Source organism: Hypomesus transpacificus, unplaced genomic scaffold, assembly GCF_021917145.1.
Source record: "Hypomesus transpacificus isolate Combined female unplaced genomic scaffold, fHypTra1 scaffold_105, whole genome shotgun sequence".
Lineage (NCBI taxonomy): Eukaryota > Metazoa > Chordata > Actinopteri > Osmeriformes > Osmeridae > Hypomesus > Hypomesus transpacificus.
Genome location: NW_025813697.1, coordinates 580,288 through 597,983, shown reverse-complemented (window position 1 = coordinate 597,983; position 17,696 = coordinate 580,288). Strand labels below are relative to the sequence as shown.

Sequence of the window (17,696 nt, the reverse complement as noted above, 5' to 3'; positions counted from 1 at the left end):
TATTTGCAACCATGTTCTTAATTGAAACGTAAAAGAAAAACGCTAGTTTGCTACACTAACGTTACGTTGCTGATTTGCACAACAGTCCGCATTTCTCTGATTAGCCTTGAATGGACTCCATGCATGTCTACAGTTTTAATTAAACTCCATTAGCAGCGAATTTCAAACAAATTTCGTTTGATATCAGTGCACAACACTTCTTGCTTCTTTGGATACATCGATATACGTAACCGTAACCAAGTGGTGTCTCATTTCATAGGACTATGTAGCCCTTACCCCTCAGTTTTGAGACACAAGGGCTAGGGGTAAACTAAGGGCTAGGGGTAAGACAGAGTATTAGGATTCGGCCGTAAGGTCTAGTGACCATTTGCTTGTCATCTTTTTGGAAGTGCTTTTACGACACCAGGACCGGAGATTCAGTAATTTCAGCTGCTATAGTTTACAACCAGGTTTGTTGTTGTAAACATGATTGGGGCACAATCATGTTGGCCCCATAGCCAATGAAACATAATCAAATGACATACGTCAAGACTTTCACTTGGTATGTAGTTGCTACCCAGCTAGTCGACAAATTCAACTGTCATCCTTTAATCATTCACAGTTACTGTATGTTGGCCAGCCACTACTGCAATTATGAACTGGGTCAACAATTTATTAAGAGTTATATTTTGTACTTTGCCATTTGAGGAACAATTTGAGATTAAATGTTAGGGACCACACCAGCCAGAGGATTTTAATATCCTTCAGTCTGGGGAGGACAAAAAACACTCCTTCAATCCAGAGTGGTTCAAGAGGAACAAATGACGAATGGGTAGTGAAGCTAAAAAAATAAAATGGGACTCAGAGACTTATGACTCCCAGGAATCCTGTAGGAGGCATTGCGGGAATATGGGGTACTGGGGCCGTTGCTATAAGCCATCCGGTCTCTGTTTAAACAAAGTTTGTTTGCATTCTCAACACAAAGTCAAACACATAATTTCCAGTGGGTGTTGGCTGCCGCTTGTATCTGATCCTGTTTTTGATATTCATGGATGGGACGGGAAGGCGAAGTTAGGGTGAGGAGTGTACCCTGCTTAGCCTGGTGCAACAGCGAACCGTGGATGAAGATGAATTGATGGGTTACCATTAGCAAAACTGTTGTTGCAGAATTTAATTGTATTTTGCATACAATTAAAGGCTATACATAAACTGTACATATTTTGCTAGAAATATTAATCGTATTTAGGATATAACCTTTGTCTAAATGACAGAACACTTGTGCAAGGGAGCCCTTGTGGCATCTGCTGATAGACAAGAGAATAGCAGCCTTAAAAGGCAGGTCAAAAATTGCAGCTTGCAGCATTTTGACAGAAACTGGAGCAAATTACAGTAGTTTTAAATTAGCTTCCACTTTGTGATTTAGAAAAATTACATTTTGGTTGGTAAAACATCTAGGAAAAGTTAAGAAAACAGGGTCCTCGAATTTGAATGAGTGCAAAGATAAATCTACCCATACAATTTAGTTTTTGTTTGTGTTATATAGCACTAAAATAACTGATGAGTAAGTACAGTAAGGCCTCTTACCCTTTGGTTTGACAGGTGGAGGCGCAACCGTGGCAGACAACACAGAAAGGACGCTCATAACCCTCCAAACACTCGCACTGGTTACATTTACAGGTGCCCCTGCCACTGCATACAGATCCACTTGGTGTGCGACACTGCTCATCCGACTTCTTACAGTTACAGGCAGGTCCTTCATATTTTGGGTTACATTCACATTTGCCACAGTTGCACTTCCCATTACCTTTAAGCAAAAAATATAAATTACACACACATCGTTTGTACAAAGTTTAACTTCCTAATAATACAAAATGTTCTATTAATGCAAAATACATCTTAGAGCTTCTTTAGAGTGCTTGGATGGGCAGCAATAGACAAGACCCACAAGAGATGGATTGCATGTGTTTGCTTCAGATACTGGTTAGCATATCTTGATGATTATACAGGTAGGTAGACTTGAGGTCAATGCAAATGTGGCATTATCTGACAAAACATTTCTAAATGGTCTTCTTACTAAATGATTGGCTAAATATGTGTTGGGTCTATGTTTAATTTATTTGAATAGCATTTTTTTATTTTGTATATTTCTTAGAGAAAGAAATAGATGCTACCTCCGCACAGTTTGTTCTGGAATTTCTCACAGTTCTCGTCATCACACTCGCAGAATTGACCGTGGTATGTGCTGCCACCTTTCTGGGCATGGCATTGGCACTGGCCACACACACAATCCCCACGTCCCTCACACTCAGTGCCATTATTGCGCCGGCATGCCACCCTCAGAGAGCTTTCATCCTTTTCACCAATGGCGCATTCACACTTTTGCCCCACAAATCCATTTTTGCAGCTGAACAGATTGGACAAAAATGGGTCTCTTACTTTGCATAAGGTGCCAAACAAAAGTTAATATTAGGGAGTTATATAAATATATATATGATTTTGCAAAGATATTAAATAGATCACAATAAATCTTTGGGAACTTTTTGCAGATATATTAGAAATTGTGTTATATAATTGGAGACTTGATGGCTGTCCTACCTGCATATGCCACAGCTGACCGTGCCATTGCCAGAGCAGTGTGCGTGGTTGCTAACCAGTGGATCGTCACATGTACACTCACAGCGAGTTGATACTTTGACTAGCAGCTTATCTTTGATGCCAAGGGGACCAATAAAAAACGATGTTTCATCGATACATGCATCTGCTATCACTGTGACATTGAACATAATCTGGAAAGAAAAAGCCATGAGAGAGATAAATCTTAAATGACTTGTTTAGTTTTGATGTAAATATTGACCTTTCACTGAGATGTTTTTTTACGACTTACCAACTGTCCCACCCCCACGTTCTCACATGCTCCTTTGTCCCCCAGGGTTCCCACAATACCCTTGCAGATGGGGGTGTATGTGACCTTTACATTTTCAGGAAGTTCACCATGTGTCACAGTGACTTTGGAGGACAGTTTCTGTGGAAGGATTCAAAATAACCCACAGTTCATTTTTATGAGTATTGATCCATTCTGTTGACCCATTTCATGAAATGACCTGAGGCCAGGAGTTGAACACTTCATTTACATCAAAATGATAAATATAAAAGCTTATTATTAGGTTCAAATCAGTTCAGTAGTTTAAAATGATATACAATTATTTTCCTCTGAACTAGGTCCAGGATGACTTGACAGGGAAAAAATAGTAAGCAAATATTTACTTACATCATAGGCCTTTGTAATCAATTCTACTACATTTCTGGAGTCATCAGACAACACTCCCACTTCAGACTTTGGAATCATGGCACTAAGATCCTGTGATAAAAGCAATTACATAGAGCAACATAATAAATGCACAGAAACATGTATTAACATAGTAAATATATGTGAAACATGTATATTATATACAGCAAAGTAGATGCCCAAAGTAGATTGTTTAAAACATTTGTTTACCATGTACACCTCTTTCATGTTCTGTGTCACAGCAAAGATGGGCTGAATGTTGTTATTTTTCAGCTGTGTCGCTATTTGACCAACAGATGGATAGTCCTAATAAATACAATACCCACACAACTGTTATAGTCAGACACAGTGCCACATTAATTCAACTTAGGGTGGCACAGTAAAACCCCAAACTAAAGCATTTTACCAATCGTCACATACCATCTTGTTGCTCTTGGCGTACAGATGACTCTCCAGGTGGCAATTCTCATCGTTGGGCTCCAGTATGCCAGCCAGCTTGCCATCCCCTGCCATGTGGAAACCAGCATCTGTGGCCAGTACTATCAACCGAGTGCTGCTATTTCTCCAACCAATTTTGTCCTGTGATAAAAAGTATTTAGTTGCATATGAGTATAGCTTGTATGCCTTGTGTTTTATGTACCACAGAATAGAAGAACCACAAATAATGTATGCATAATGAAACAATGTAATCATAGAAGAAACATCTGAATAAAGGTCATGTATATAACATTATTATTAGTAAAGTAAAAGTACAGTATGAGTAATTCTTACCATCACTAAAACCTAAGTGCTTCAAAAATATTTGTTTATTGACAAAACGTTGTGTCTTTTTGCACATATACTCAACTACTAATACATGTTGAGAATTCCAGTCAATCCTATTTTCAAGCACAGTCCATATTTTATATTATAACTAGAGAGGGTACAAATTCTGGGGAAATTGTGAGGTGTGCTTGCGTCTGTTGCAGATGGGCCTGTTTTTTTAACTTATATTTTAACAAATATTTAGGTATAATAACTTATAAATAAGTATGCATACTTATTATTTATTTAGATGCATAGATTAAAAAGCTTTTTTCATTTGTTGCTGCTCATTTGCACTTCAAAATAATGTTGTATGTAGCGTAAAATGTATTGATTACACAGACTAGAGGTTAGAATGACGAATGTTCCTACATGGTAGGGAGGGCTGGATGTTGCCACGACGTGCCAACATCTGAGGGAGTGTGCATTGATTGCACTTCCACGGGAAATGTTGTTGTAAATAGTACAGGGAATTATATAATACAATACAATAAGAATCATCACGCTCCCTAGGGATAGGGGTATGGCCAGAGGTTAAAAGGAGAAACCCATAGAACAGAAGAACATATCCTTTGTTATGAGTATCTGTCCCATCCTTAAGAGGAGAAAGGGAACAGAAAGAGCCGGTCAGGCTGACCATAGACTGATATAGCCAAGAACACATGTCGTGTCATGAGAGGGTGAATGAACTGAGAGAAAGTGTGGGAAAATATTGAGAGATAGGATTATGGAGGGCAAGGGACAACCTCATATTTGACTATATAATGTGCTAGATTATAGGAGTCTCTAGCTATGTCTTCCTGTATCATTCACAATTTGAAAGATATTCCACTCTGACTCTCTGATCCGAAATCCTTCTGACAAAAATATGCTACAAATATAGCTGCAAGCAGCAATGGCAGATTCCTCCTTGAAAATGGCCAAATTGACATATTAGATAGTTACACTGGGATTAACCAGAAGATTTGAAACTGTAATTTCTGTCAGAATAAAAAAGTTTGAATCTCTGACTGGATTTGAACCCACAACTCTTCACACATCAGCACTGCATCTCATCCTACTAAGCCATTAACAGACTTAGACATAGATTATTCAGTTTTTGTATCAGAAAATAAGAAATTTCTCCAATGGCACCCATTGTCAGATTTGGTTAAACTTCAAACAGCTGTAGTTTGGTCCAATTTATATATGGGACATAAAGACGGGACAACGGGACGACTGAGTTGCTGCTGTAAAGAATAGCTTACTCGTAGTGCTTTAAAAAGGTTGCTTGGGGTGCCAAAACTTGTCATGTAAGGGAATTTGAAATCATGCCTAGCATCAGTTGCGATTTGTCCTGGCTTAGGTTCCTGAAATGAATTTGCGCAACAGGCAACAGGCTGAATAATCAATATCCTTCATTCGAGCTAATTCGGTTGTGAATCTGACACTACCATGCGTAAACTCCAAGTAGCTAGCTACTGTTGTAAACTTGGCTTGTTTTGCAGTGGTTTACACAGTCTCGCTAAACAGATGATCGGAGGGTTTTTATGGGCTCAAATAAACACTCATTGTTATTTTTTACATCCGGAGGTTTGACCGGAAGACTAGAAACCGTTCTGTCAAAAAAAAGTGTTTTGCCTTTGACTGGTTTTGAACCTACACCCTTTTGTTTACAAGCACAACGTCTCAACTAATTGAGCAATTGCCAGATCTGAAATCAGCCATGTTCAGTCATCAACTGGATAATAAAATAAGATGTTTTTCCAATGGCAAGCATTATCAGATTTGGTCAAGCTCATACAGCTGTAATTCAGTCATATTTTCACAAATCAAGGTGAAACTTTGCAGGGTACTTCAGGGTGGTTTCATCTTAAAGCCTATTAGGTTTGAAAACCCATCATTCAAAATGACATTTGATTTAGTGACACAAACTTATTGAGGCAATGTGGACATTTACATAAATACACCCCTTTTAGCCATTTTGTATTTGATTCAACTGTCTTAAGTAACATTTTTTTATATGTAAATGATACATATCTGTAAAAATTTCAAGTCAATTTGACCTTTTTTGTTGGATGAAAACTATTTTGAAGGTTTTCCCAAATCGTCACTGTACAAGAAAATCAATCATGGTGGACATTTTGGGTCCTTGAGGCTTTTTCGTTCCTCATGAAAAATGAGGCATGCACACCAAGTTTCAGAAGAATTGGATCAATGGGGTGGAAATGCAGTCACTCTGAAAAGTGGACATTTGGGCGTGGCCTGTGGCGCCCCCTATGGTCTGATGTGGGCCAGCCTGTGTTTGGGCCTTAGTTGTGGCATGTTGTATCAATATGGCAAATTTCTAAACTTTTAACCAATGTGTTCATGAGATAAATTTCAAGAATAATAATGAATATAGCTGCAAGCAGCAATGGAGGGGCCAAGCATCATTCGATATGGAAATTCAGTTGCTAAAAAGCAAAACTTTTCATAAAAAACATTCATGTCATTTTGAGACAGAATGCGCTGGCTACATGTAGCAGCGTTATATCTACAAAGCACAATAAATCCGCTTCTTCTTGATTATAAATCCCCTGACAATGAAACGTTATCGTTACCATTATGATTATACTGCTAGACAGCTACTGTGGCATACCTGGCTTCGCTAAACAGATAATCCAGTGTCACGACATGCTTGACGACTGTGGCTGGATTCGATCCTACGACCTTGCGTTTCAAGGCAGCCCTTCTTATCCCAGTGAGCTATTCTGTCTGCTAAGAAATGATGTGTTTGGTTACTTTATAAAAAAAAGGAAGCCGTTTGTCCCGTGGCGAGCTTTGTCAGATTTGACCCAAGAATAAACAGCTGTAATTCAGTCATATTTTGACATATCAAGGTGATTGTGGTAGGAAGATGATTAGATGACATGCTTGTGATGACATTCTCAAAGTTTCGTCTCCATACGGTAAACCGTCGCAGAGACAAGGCCTCACGTCCGCTTTGGCGTGCTCTTTGTCAAAATCATTTGCACGTTACTCGTGAACGGTTTGACTCATCAAAAAAATTATGATAACTTTTTGTCGGCATGGTCTGAAGATGATCTGTTGCAATTTTCATGAAAATCGGAGCAACGGCCTAGGACGAGTTCGAAAAAGTAGCAATTTCTTAAAATACAAATGACGTAAAAACCATCATGACGACAATGACGTCACAGGGTTCAATCGAATCATCTGCATCCAAGGAATCCAATGATACCTCAATTAAGAAAAACGGTCTCACAGTTCAAAAGTTGTGGGCGTAAACGCACCTCCAACTTTGACGCCTTGGTGGCGCTATAGAGCTTCAGGGATCAACATGAAACTTGGTGACGATAATCAGGAGACCGTTCCAAATCAGTGTGCCAAATTTCAAAACTTCGCACCAATCGCTATGCATAATAATAATAATAATAATAAATATAGCTGCAAGCAGCAATGAAGGGGCCAAGCAGCATTCGATATGGAAATTCGTTAGCTAAATTTCTGCATGTTCCAAGGAGTGATTTTGCTTCAGGTGGTAAAAAAGGGGGGATTGTCCCTGTAGTAGTTACTGTAAGTCGCTCTGGATAAGAGCGTCTGCTAAATGACTAAATGTAAATGTAAATGTAAAAAAGGTTTCATATATATTGGTATTATAATTGGACCAAAACGCTGTTCTTATATGTCCAGAGACGTTATAAGAAATCCGCAAAACCGTTTGTCGACCTCTCCAGAGGTCCTCAAACGATTTACGGACCAAGCAAGCGGTTGCCTTGGAGATGTTGACAACATGGCGTCTGCGCCAGATTCGTCGTGTTTGATTTGGGATTTTCCTACGTGTTGTTATATTATATAAAAAAACGAATATGGACTTTCGACAGATCTACCAACACCTTTGTAAGCAGAGATTTGTTAAAACTTTTGTTAACCGAGACCGTAGGTCGAGGTCAACAATAAGTCCACATTTGCAGTTTGTCGTATTACCAGACTTGGTAACCACCTGTTTGTTTACTACACCAATTTGCACTGAACATTGCTCTGCTCTTTGTAGGATTTCAAAAAGCCAAACAACTTCCAAATAACTGAACAAGACTAACCCTTTTTATCAACAATTTCTTCATTGGAAGTTGCTCCCTCGCCATGGCTATTGCTGCCACTGTTTTCGGCAATAAGACTAATTTTCCGCGGTTAACATTAGCTACTCCACTCGACGTGCTCAGTATATTTTAGTGAGCATAGGCTACCATTTCTCCGCAACTTCCTGCTGCATCACAGAAATTAAATGGACTGCTGTTCCTAATTATTCTCTATCGACATTATCAATATTATTGAAAATGAATTAATGTTACAATATCTTTATCGAGGGAAGTCATTACTTCGGTAGTTATTTTTATCGATTTATCGCCCAGCCCTAGGCCTAAGTATCAAAGATCTTGAGTGACCATTCTCAGTATAAGCTGAGACTTACGACTGTATAGACTTTCTATGTTACCTGTGAACAGTCCATCTTTTTTCCGTTGAAGACAAAGGAGCCGCGAAACGAGGCCTTCTTCCCTTCATCTCTTGCTTTCGTCACTAAGGGCCACAGTATCTCTCTGGCTGCTTTCTCTTCAGGGGATAGAGCTTCTGTGAGTCTCAGTTTGTTATCTAAAAGAAACGCTGCCCAACACGACGGACGATGTCGATCCCCACCTTTAGGTTGTCACGAATATTAGGAGCCACTTTGCACAGGATGATTCTACTCCTGATAGTGATGGGAAATTCAGATCATTTTGCTGATTCAGTTCTTTGAATCTCGTTCAGTAAAATGAACAAATCTTTTTTCGAGTCATTCATTCATTTCAATGGGGGGGAGGGGGGGGGGGGGGGGGGGGGGGGGGGGGGGGGGGGGGGCACCAGCAGATACTATTTCAAAAGAAATTCCTGCATTAAAATAATGTATCATGATAGTTTGTCATTTATTATCACACTAGCATTTACTTATCACAGCAAACAATTACACTACACTAAACTGTAGGTGTAAATGTTAAGTGAAAATAAAGTTCTCTCTTTTTTCATAACTTCTAGTGTTTGTTACTGTTGTTTAACATCCAGAGTGAGCTGCTGAACTGTCGAAGTTAGCTTTTCTATTTGTTTTAAAGTTGACTCCGTCGTTTTTTCTATAGCAGAGATTTTCCGAAAAGCCTCATCATGTTTCCCAGATAACACAAGGATAGCTTCTAGAATACCAGCAGTCTCTCTGTTGTCGCATTTTGCTTTTTTGTTGGAGGTTTTATCGGAGTATCTGGAAGTGGAGTCACAAGTGACTCCGAATCAATTTGTGCGTCTGGACTTGCCTCAAACCAGTCACCATCTTTTTCTTGACCATTAGTTTCATCCACATCCTGCATGTCAAAAGGGTTGTTGCTAGCTTCATCCATGTGCTGCATGTTCAGAGGAACATGAGTGTTGTCAGTTTTCTCCAGACTCAAGGTTTTTGCTTTTCCATTTGGCCATTCAGGTCCTTGTTATGTTGTCACTTATCTATTGTGCCTTCTAGTAATATTTAAAGTTGCATCGGTTAGTTAAACTCAAACCCCCCGAGTTACCTGACAGAGCGAAATCACACCGCTGCTGTCATTTTGACTTACATCTTGGAACTCCTCTGCTAGAGGTAGTCACGCGTGTTTTCGTGACATTAGTGACGTATAACGTCACGTCAGTGACTGTGGTTAGCAAGTTAGCCACCATTAACTCCACTTTTCTCCACAAAAACGTAAGTTAAACTTAAACCATGCAACGGAACGTAAATAAAAATACAAGCAACTCAATCACTACCAAGACAAAACTTTTGACACCAACATTTTCTATGTGGTCCAATTATTGAGGCATCCTTAGGGGGGCAAAAAGAAACAATAAGAATAAATATATATATGTGAGAGAACAAAGGTTGCGCCCTCGCCGAAGGCAAAGCACACCCAATAAGTAATAATGACTTTGTACAGAAAGTAATAATGTAACTTAATCACACTACTCTTACTGAACAATAATAAGAAATATATTACTTTTTTGAGTAACTTCCCCCAACACTGCTCACCAGCAACAACAGATCTGTAGCACGTGAACTTGGGGTTGATGAAAGGCAAATTCGCCAGTGATGAAGTCAGCTATCTCGCTATATTGTAGGCTACATCTAATAGTCGCAATTACAAAATTATAATGTAAATTCGTTATCAACCAATGTCATAATGTTGAATTATATAATTGCATTCAGTATTAATAAGTGACTTTATTTGGTAAGAGTACAGTGCCTTTATATTGAAGGCCTTTTGGAACGCTTGTGAGTGAGAGAGTCGACAAGCTAAATTAGCTAATGAAATAACAGTTTTAAGATTTTTTTGGTGCTGCGTTTAATCGAGGGCGGTGTTTATTACACAATGGCAAAACATTGCCACCAAAGGGCAATTATTTGGTCTCTGTAAGTTTATACATGGTCTGTAAAAGTTACTAAGCTGTTTAGAAGCTATGGAGGTCCTTGGAGGAACCCTAATTATTATTATAATAATACCAATAACAATTCCTCCTAATGGAGGAACCCTAATAACAATAGGTTTCCTTCTGAGGGAATAACACAAAAGAAACAAGTGGTGCTGGTTCATGTGGGAGACTGTGACAAGCTCACTGTTAGTCAGCTTCCTGCATCATATTATGTACATTCAATGAACCCCTCTAAATTCACAGGGTGGTCTATTTAAAGACCAGGAACTCACACACTGACACTGCTCGAGGTGTGATGCACTCACTTTGCTCATGTTGCCCCCATCACCACAGCCTCCAGCTTCTATCTAGCTGTATCTGCAGGGGAAATGATGAAATCGTAGCTCTCAGCCACGGATGTCGAGGCATAGCCTCAGTGTGGTTTCTGCTGAGCGGTGAGGGAGTTGGGCTAGTAATCAGAAGGTTGCCGGATCGATTCTCCGCTGTGCCAAATGACGCTGTGTCCTTGGGCAAGGCACTTCACCCTACTTGCCTCGGGGGGAATGTCCCTGTACTTACTGTAAGTCGCTCTGGATAAGAGCGTCTGCTAAATGACTAAATGTAAATGTAAACTACTGGGGATGTGGATAGGGTCGAATCCCAATACTCTGTCTTATCCCTACCCCTAGCCCTTAGTTTTGCGTGTTCGTGTAAGTGGTGTCCCAATTCTCTTTTTGAGCGAGGGGTAGGGCTAAGACGAAGGGGTATACACCCCTTAAAACCAAGTGAAAACTGAGCTTATTTGAAACCTAGGGGTATGTGAATACTGCGCTACCGGCAACAATGGCGGCCAGATCATCCGGAAAGTCAGATGAATGTAATATTTTCGGCTTAAATAATTTATTAAAAAATTGTCTTGTTTTGTGCTATACACAGTCCTATACATACATATTTGTAACCATGTTCTTAATTGAAACGTTTAAAAAAATTGCTAGTTTGCTACACTAACGTTACATTGCTGATTTGCAAAATAGTCCCGCATTTCTCTGGCTAGCATGTCTACAGTTTTAATTAAACTCCATTAGCGGTGAATTTAGTTTGATATCAGTGTTTAACACTACTTGCTTTGGAGACATCAATATACATAACCATAACCAAGTGGTGTCTCATTTCATAAGGCTATGTAGCCCTTACCCCTCAGTTTCGAGAGAAGGGCTAGGGGTAAACCAAGGGCTAGGGGTAAGGGTAAGACAGAGTATTGGGATTTGGCCTTAGCGTGTTCTACTGCCACCAGCTAGGGCAGGGCTACCATTTGAAGATGTAAAAGCTCTGCAGCTTTTGTTAAGTACCCAGGCCACAGCACACAGCAACAACATGTGACATGTTTTTTATAAATCGCAGTCCTTAACCACCTTATGCAAGAGGAAATAACTGCATCTATGTCAAGGTTTCATACTGCAAAAAGCAACAGCTGCTGTAGGCCCTCTACCCAGCTTTAAGCACTTGTGACCAATGCCATGTGCTTGAAAACATCAAGGAGTTACCAAGTTCAGACCACACATTTGCACCTCTTTATACTAGGAGAACACAAGCCTTTCAACAGTCTCCCTATCTCTAAACATCCTTGGCTGACGAACTAGACAGCACCCTGTTGTGATACATAAAGTGGTGGGCACTTGTGCTGCAACTTATTCACACCATGAACTTTCATTTTAATTCGATTTTTGGGCATTTACAGCTATAACTCCTTTATTTTGAACAAATATTTAAATCTATGCTCCCCTGTATTGATGCAGAGACGCATACAAGATAACAGATAGATAACAATTTCAGTAGGTGAAGGAACTGTATCCTGTTCACAGAAACCATTTTCAAACTATGTCTTGTGTTTTAATTTGTTACACAAACTAAGGCCATTTTTGTCCTGTGAGCACTAAAACATCAGTAAGAGATAAAATTATTAGGTATTGAAACATTTGTCATTTTAAAAGTATCAAAGTAAACACCAAAGCAATAACACAAGGCATATTTTTGCATACCATTGACTACTTTCACTTATTGTGCATGAGCATTGTTCAAAGATTACACTTTTTGTTTTTAGCTTACCCCGCAGACAGTAGCCTGCATTACAGCATCAAGGCTTCCCTCAGGAGAATCCAAGTTCCCTGAGATGAATTGCTTGGACACTTCAGAGTTAAACTCAGAGCTATTTTTAGTCATACTGACAACATGACGATATCCAAACGCTGGCTGACAGTTCACCTCCTTTTCATCACAAGGTTTTTGTAGCTTCACTTTGTTGGTGTTTGTGAAAGGTAGCACTGTTTTGTCTACAAAAGAGCCAAAACCTGGACCGAAAACACAGCATTAACATGAGATTAGTAATCACTAATGTCTCATCTTGAATTGAGTCAATCCAAAATGTTGTTACCTATTTGACCATCTCCTGTGATGGTCTGCAGAGCTTTAAAGAGGGCCTGTCCCAGAAGTTTAACTTCTTTAAGATCATCCTCCATGGAATAGGACAGATCCATCAGATAGTAAAGATCAACTGGGTAGCCTTCAACTCTTTGGAATTCGAGTGTAAAGGTGTGAGGCATTCCTATGGTGTATGAAAACAAGACAGGAAGGATGGAAAAGTGGCACATTCAATTGCATCAACACAAACAATTATTTTGACTATTTCGGAATAATCACCAGGTCTGAGCTGCAGCTTGACCGACTGTGGTTTAAGCTGGACAGAGTCTGTAATCAGAGGCTTGTTCTCTTCAGTTTGTAGTACATTGCTTGGGGAGATGATGTTGCCATCCATGCATCCTTTCTGAATTAACTGTGCCTTTGTGTCACAACGAGATGCTTCTGGCTCCCCTGGTTTGGTAAAGTTCTAGGAGTAAGGAACAGAAGACCAAACATGTCTTAGGAGCAGTAAATACATTATACTGCAGCACAATCATTAACAAACTAGAATCGTTGATTTATTACTTCCATTTTGGGTGATTCATATTCTATTAGAATCAAAATACATATCCTCATAGTGGCTATTGTAACGCCCAGCTCCACAGAGCTGTCAACCAGGTTGCACTCTGCCTCCCCCACTGCATTAGATTCCGTGTTCTAATTTGTTGTTGTGTTTAAAGGGTTCTCACCTGTTATGGTTGGCTAATCAGTTCTAAGTATTAGCACTTGTGTCTTGTTTGGTTTGCTATTTATTTTGTCACTTTTGTTTGTGTCTTTGGGAAGTCTTGAATTTCTTGTGGTTTATGTGTTCAAATGTGCAGAGGAGCATCAAAAAGTAGTGACTATTTAGCTTTGTTTAAAATGTACATTTCATGTAAGTTTTTGTACGCTCTTTTCTTGGCCAGAGTTGCTCTGAAGCAATTGCCTAAGGGGGTGTGAAGGGGTCCTTCAGTCTACCTTTCTTTTTCCTGTGTGACTTAAAATATATTGTTTTTTTTCTTGTATTTCTGAGAGGAAGTTTTATCCGGATGCAATGTTGAATGTGACTAACATGACAAATGCCAGAGGCCTGTTCCATAAAGCGAGTTTACCGAATAAGCCAGACTTATGTCAGTTAGTTGGACTCATTTCTAATTCATTCGGTTCCATAAAGCTAGCTCAACATAGTTTGAACTCGGTTACTATGGCAACTTAGGCTGCGAAACTAGTCTGGTCTGGGGCAGGCTAACTGTCAGGCTTAGCGTCAATTGGTGCTTAACCAGACCTTCCTGTAACACTAACCCAACGGGAAAACAATGATTTACCACGGATATTCTAATTTTCTTATTCTCATCAGTTCAATATGTTCAACATTGATAGAAAATCAACTTAAATAGCCTACATAGGCTACAACATTTAGCCTAATGCATTAAACGATGATGAACATTGATTTGATACACGCCACGTTGAACGTAGCCTATGGCTAGCCTAGTTTGTGATTTCAAATGTTTAGGCATCAGGCATAGGCCTATCTCAATCTAAATTATCCAAGTATAATTATCATAGCTATATAGTTGTTAATAGTAGTCTACAATTGCAAAACAAACATAAATCCCTAGGCTACATCTATATCCTCCATTTTCCCGACACAACCACAGGGCTGCCAACTTTTTCCAAAATCTTGGCGTGAGATTTGGTGCGAGGGGCGAGCTTTCGCGAGCTTCACCACAACCCCCCCCCCCCCCTCCCCCCCGAGGCAAGCTTTCACTAGCTTCACTCCTCAATGTAACTCTCGCCATGGAGTGGGGGGTGAACAATGCAAGTTTACACGGCTGTGCATGCGCCATTAGCTTGACTACTTAAATCTGACTTGAATTAGTAGGACTGCGTCAGTTGAAATTGGCCTTTATGGAACCGCTTTAGCCCAGCTTGACTTGTTAAGATAATTCAAGTCTGGTTTGGGACTTTAAGTCCACCTTATTTGAGCGGCCTTTATGGAACAGGCCCCTAGTATACTGTTGTTATAATGTCCTGTCTGCCTTTCAGCCTTCTCAGTAGAAACATGAGGTCTTGGGCCTTTTTGTAGACCCCATCTACATGTTGTGTGAAGGACAGGTGGTGATCGATCTCAGTGCCCAGGTATGCGCCCCGTCAGGTGGCTGAGCGGTTAGGGAATCGGGCTAGTAATCAGAAGGTTGCCGGTTCGATTCCGGCTGTGCAAATGACGTTGTGTCCTTGGGCAAGGCACTTCACCCTACTTGCCTCGGGGGAATGTCCCTGTACTGACTGTAAGTCGCTCTGGATAAGAGCGTCTGATAAATGTAAATGTATTTAAAGATCTCAACCTCCTTCCTCCAGCTCAACGTATCTTGCATATGAGTAATCACACCTTGCTCATCTCTAGTTTTAGCACTGCATACGCACACACATAGTCCTCTCCTCACCAGTTGTTTGCACCACACACAGTATGGTCCTGATCTGATACAGTCATTGCAGGAATGGATGACAGTCTTTGAGCATACTTCTTTGGAAAACACTACCGACAACATTGGTGGAAACAAATGTGCAAACAAATGTATTAGACAAAGTTACTCTTCTTTCAATTGATGAAACTCATGATTAAGTCAGATTCAAATTAAAGTTACAGCCACTGTAAGATTTTGTATAAATGTACCACCATGTCCTTTTAACAGAAGAAAAACTTGAAGAAACAGCCACTTGTCCATTTCCTGAAGAAAATATACAGGAGAATTTGCTTACAACCTTAGCAATCTTGATAACATAAATGTATATCCATCCAAGCTTGGTGATGTACATTAAATAAAAGCGTATTACTATGCATTTCTTGCTCACATACAAGGAAAATAAGGATTTATTTTACGAGTACAACAGGGAAACTTTGACAAGGGAACCATTAACATGTTTGTGTGGGGAAGGGCGGTGCCTTAAACTAAGTGTCAACATTAATTTGAAGGGTTATGAAATGTGTTGCAAAACAACTGATGATGCAAAATGGTACATATTTGGAAGCACACAATAGACACAGAAGTTACAACCCAACGGTATTTTCAGAGAACCAGTCAGAGAGGCAACTAGCTGGACACCAAACTTTATAACTATATAAATATACTGAAATAACTCAAATGATTTACCTGTAAAATACATTACAAAATGTAACCTGGCTATCTAAAGGAAGTCTTGAATAGTTCAAAGCAAGAAGTAATGATATACTTACCCCCTTGCACTCTTTTCACAGTATTTAAACCAAACAGTGAGTTATGAAACCAAAGCCTTGAAGGGAAAAGGAAATGAATGCTTGGCCTCCGGTTCACTATATGTTTACACCCTTTCCGCATTCACAAAGATGTGCAACAAAGTTGAACATTTATACTTTGATTCAGTGGTGGAACTCAATGAGCTTGATAAATGACAAACCATTTTTTAAATCATCACATTAATTCAACGTTTGCTTGTTATCTACCTAATCCAGAGTATAAGTCAAGTATCACTGTAACCTTATGGAACTAAATATTTTCACAAAACAATATATGCTTAGAAACTCCCATCATCAGTAAAGGAAAATAACTAATGGTATGTGAGGATCAACAAAGTACAGCTCAACTCTTTGTCACTACCTTTCCTATATTTTTTATAAACAATAAAATCCACTGAAAAATGTTCTATTGCTATTATAAAATTAGTTTAATGTGCTGTATATTGTGAAAAATAATCATATACTTTAGTGCTTGTTTCAGAAGAAATCAAATTAAACAGCATGTATAATAACAGACCACTTACCTAAGTCAGCAACCCTCCAGCCTTTGTAAATGATTTTTTGTAGAGCAGATGAAACCTACTTCTTGTTTCTGTCGAAACAACCAACAATAAGAGTATGTGTTAACATAGAGGAAGCAGGGTGAAGCAACAAACAGCTTATAAAGAGGAATCTATGATGTATGTACGCATGCTCAGTGAGTCAGGAGGGTATCACCAAAAAGATAACATTCCCAAAACAGTGAACAATTTTGAGTCTACCCAAATATAAGTCTTAACTTCACTTTACTTGTAATGTCAAAGCTGAATGAATATAGTAACAAATCCATAAAAGCATTTGTATGGTCAATTTGATTAACATGTTCGGATCAGAAATTCTTAGTGACTTATCAGGTCCCATGCCTCTTCACTTCCTATTTGATTTTGTAATGAACTGTATCTGCACCTGGACGCAGGTAGAAGTACTACCAAGTTTGGGCAAGATGCACAAGGTGAGCTGTTTTTAACAGTGGTCTGTGTTTTAATACCCTTTGTAATATTAAAACAATACTAGAACTAGTGTTATCATGAGCTTACAACTGGTGAAATGGTTCTAGAAAGAATAAACTGATTCATGAAGCAACTGCTCATTCACACCATCAGTAGAACATGAACATTCTTAGAAACTACTAGTAATATTTTGAGTCTCAAAATAAAAATGTTTTGCTGTAAAACAGTCGGTTTTAAAAAGCCCCCGAACTGACGTCAGTTCCTTGCGTCCTTGCAAGACCATTCTCGCAAGGACGCTTGCAAGAACGTTTTTCAAAAGAATGTACTTGCGTTCTCAGCGTCCTTCGGATTAATTAACAGCCAGTGGATTCTGGTTAGACTTTTTGTCCGACTTGAGACGGCGCCGAGGATACGTCACCGAGGATACGTCACTGTGACGTCGCCATCAAAGTACCGTGAGATCGATTCGAGAACTGCCGGCTGTGTAGCC

General features: G+C 39.4%; 1 protein-coding gene across 4 annotated transcripts in view; it reads right to left on the bottom strand.

Moving 5' to 3' along the window:
- The window catches only part of itgb2 (integrin, beta 2), a 46,476-nt gene extending 29,618 nt beyond the window's left edge, over positions 1–16,858 (bottom strand). Inside the window, exons 1-14 of one of the 4 annotated variants that reach the window (XM_047050222.1) lie at positions 16,742–16,858; positions 16,179–16,234; positions 15,618–15,672; positions 15,388–15,479; positions 13,205–13,391; positions 12,939–13,109; positions 12,614–12,855; positions 3,686–3,844; positions 3,476–3,571; positions 3,248–3,337; positions 2,864–3,001; positions 2,575–2,765; positions 2,151–2,383; positions 1,564–1,783 (exon numbers count right to left, since the gene is read on the bottom strand). In XM_047050222.1, the coding sequence (XP_046906178.1) occupies positions 1,564–1,783; positions 2,151–2,383; positions 2,575–2,765; positions 2,864–3,001; positions 3,248–3,337; positions 3,476–3,571; positions 3,686–3,844; positions 12,614–12,855; positions 12,939–13,109; positions 13,205–13,391; positions 15,388–15,479; positions 15,618–15,669 (1,871 nt within the window). In that variant the 5' untranslated portion in view covers positions 15,670–15,672; positions 16,179–16,234; positions 16,742–16,858. The remainder of the gene's footprint in view (positions 1–1,563; positions 1,784–2,150; positions 2,384–2,574; positions 2,766–2,863; positions 3,002–3,247; positions 3,338–3,475; positions 3,572–3,685; positions 3,845–12,613; positions 12,856–12,938; positions 13,110–13,204; positions 13,392–15,387; positions 15,480–15,617; positions 15,673–16,178; positions 16,235–16,741) is intronic. The other 3 variants (XM_047050223.1, XM_047050224.1, XM_047050226.1) reach the window with 3 other exon arrangements.
- Between the last annotated feature and the right edge of the window lie 838 nt (positions 16,859–17,696).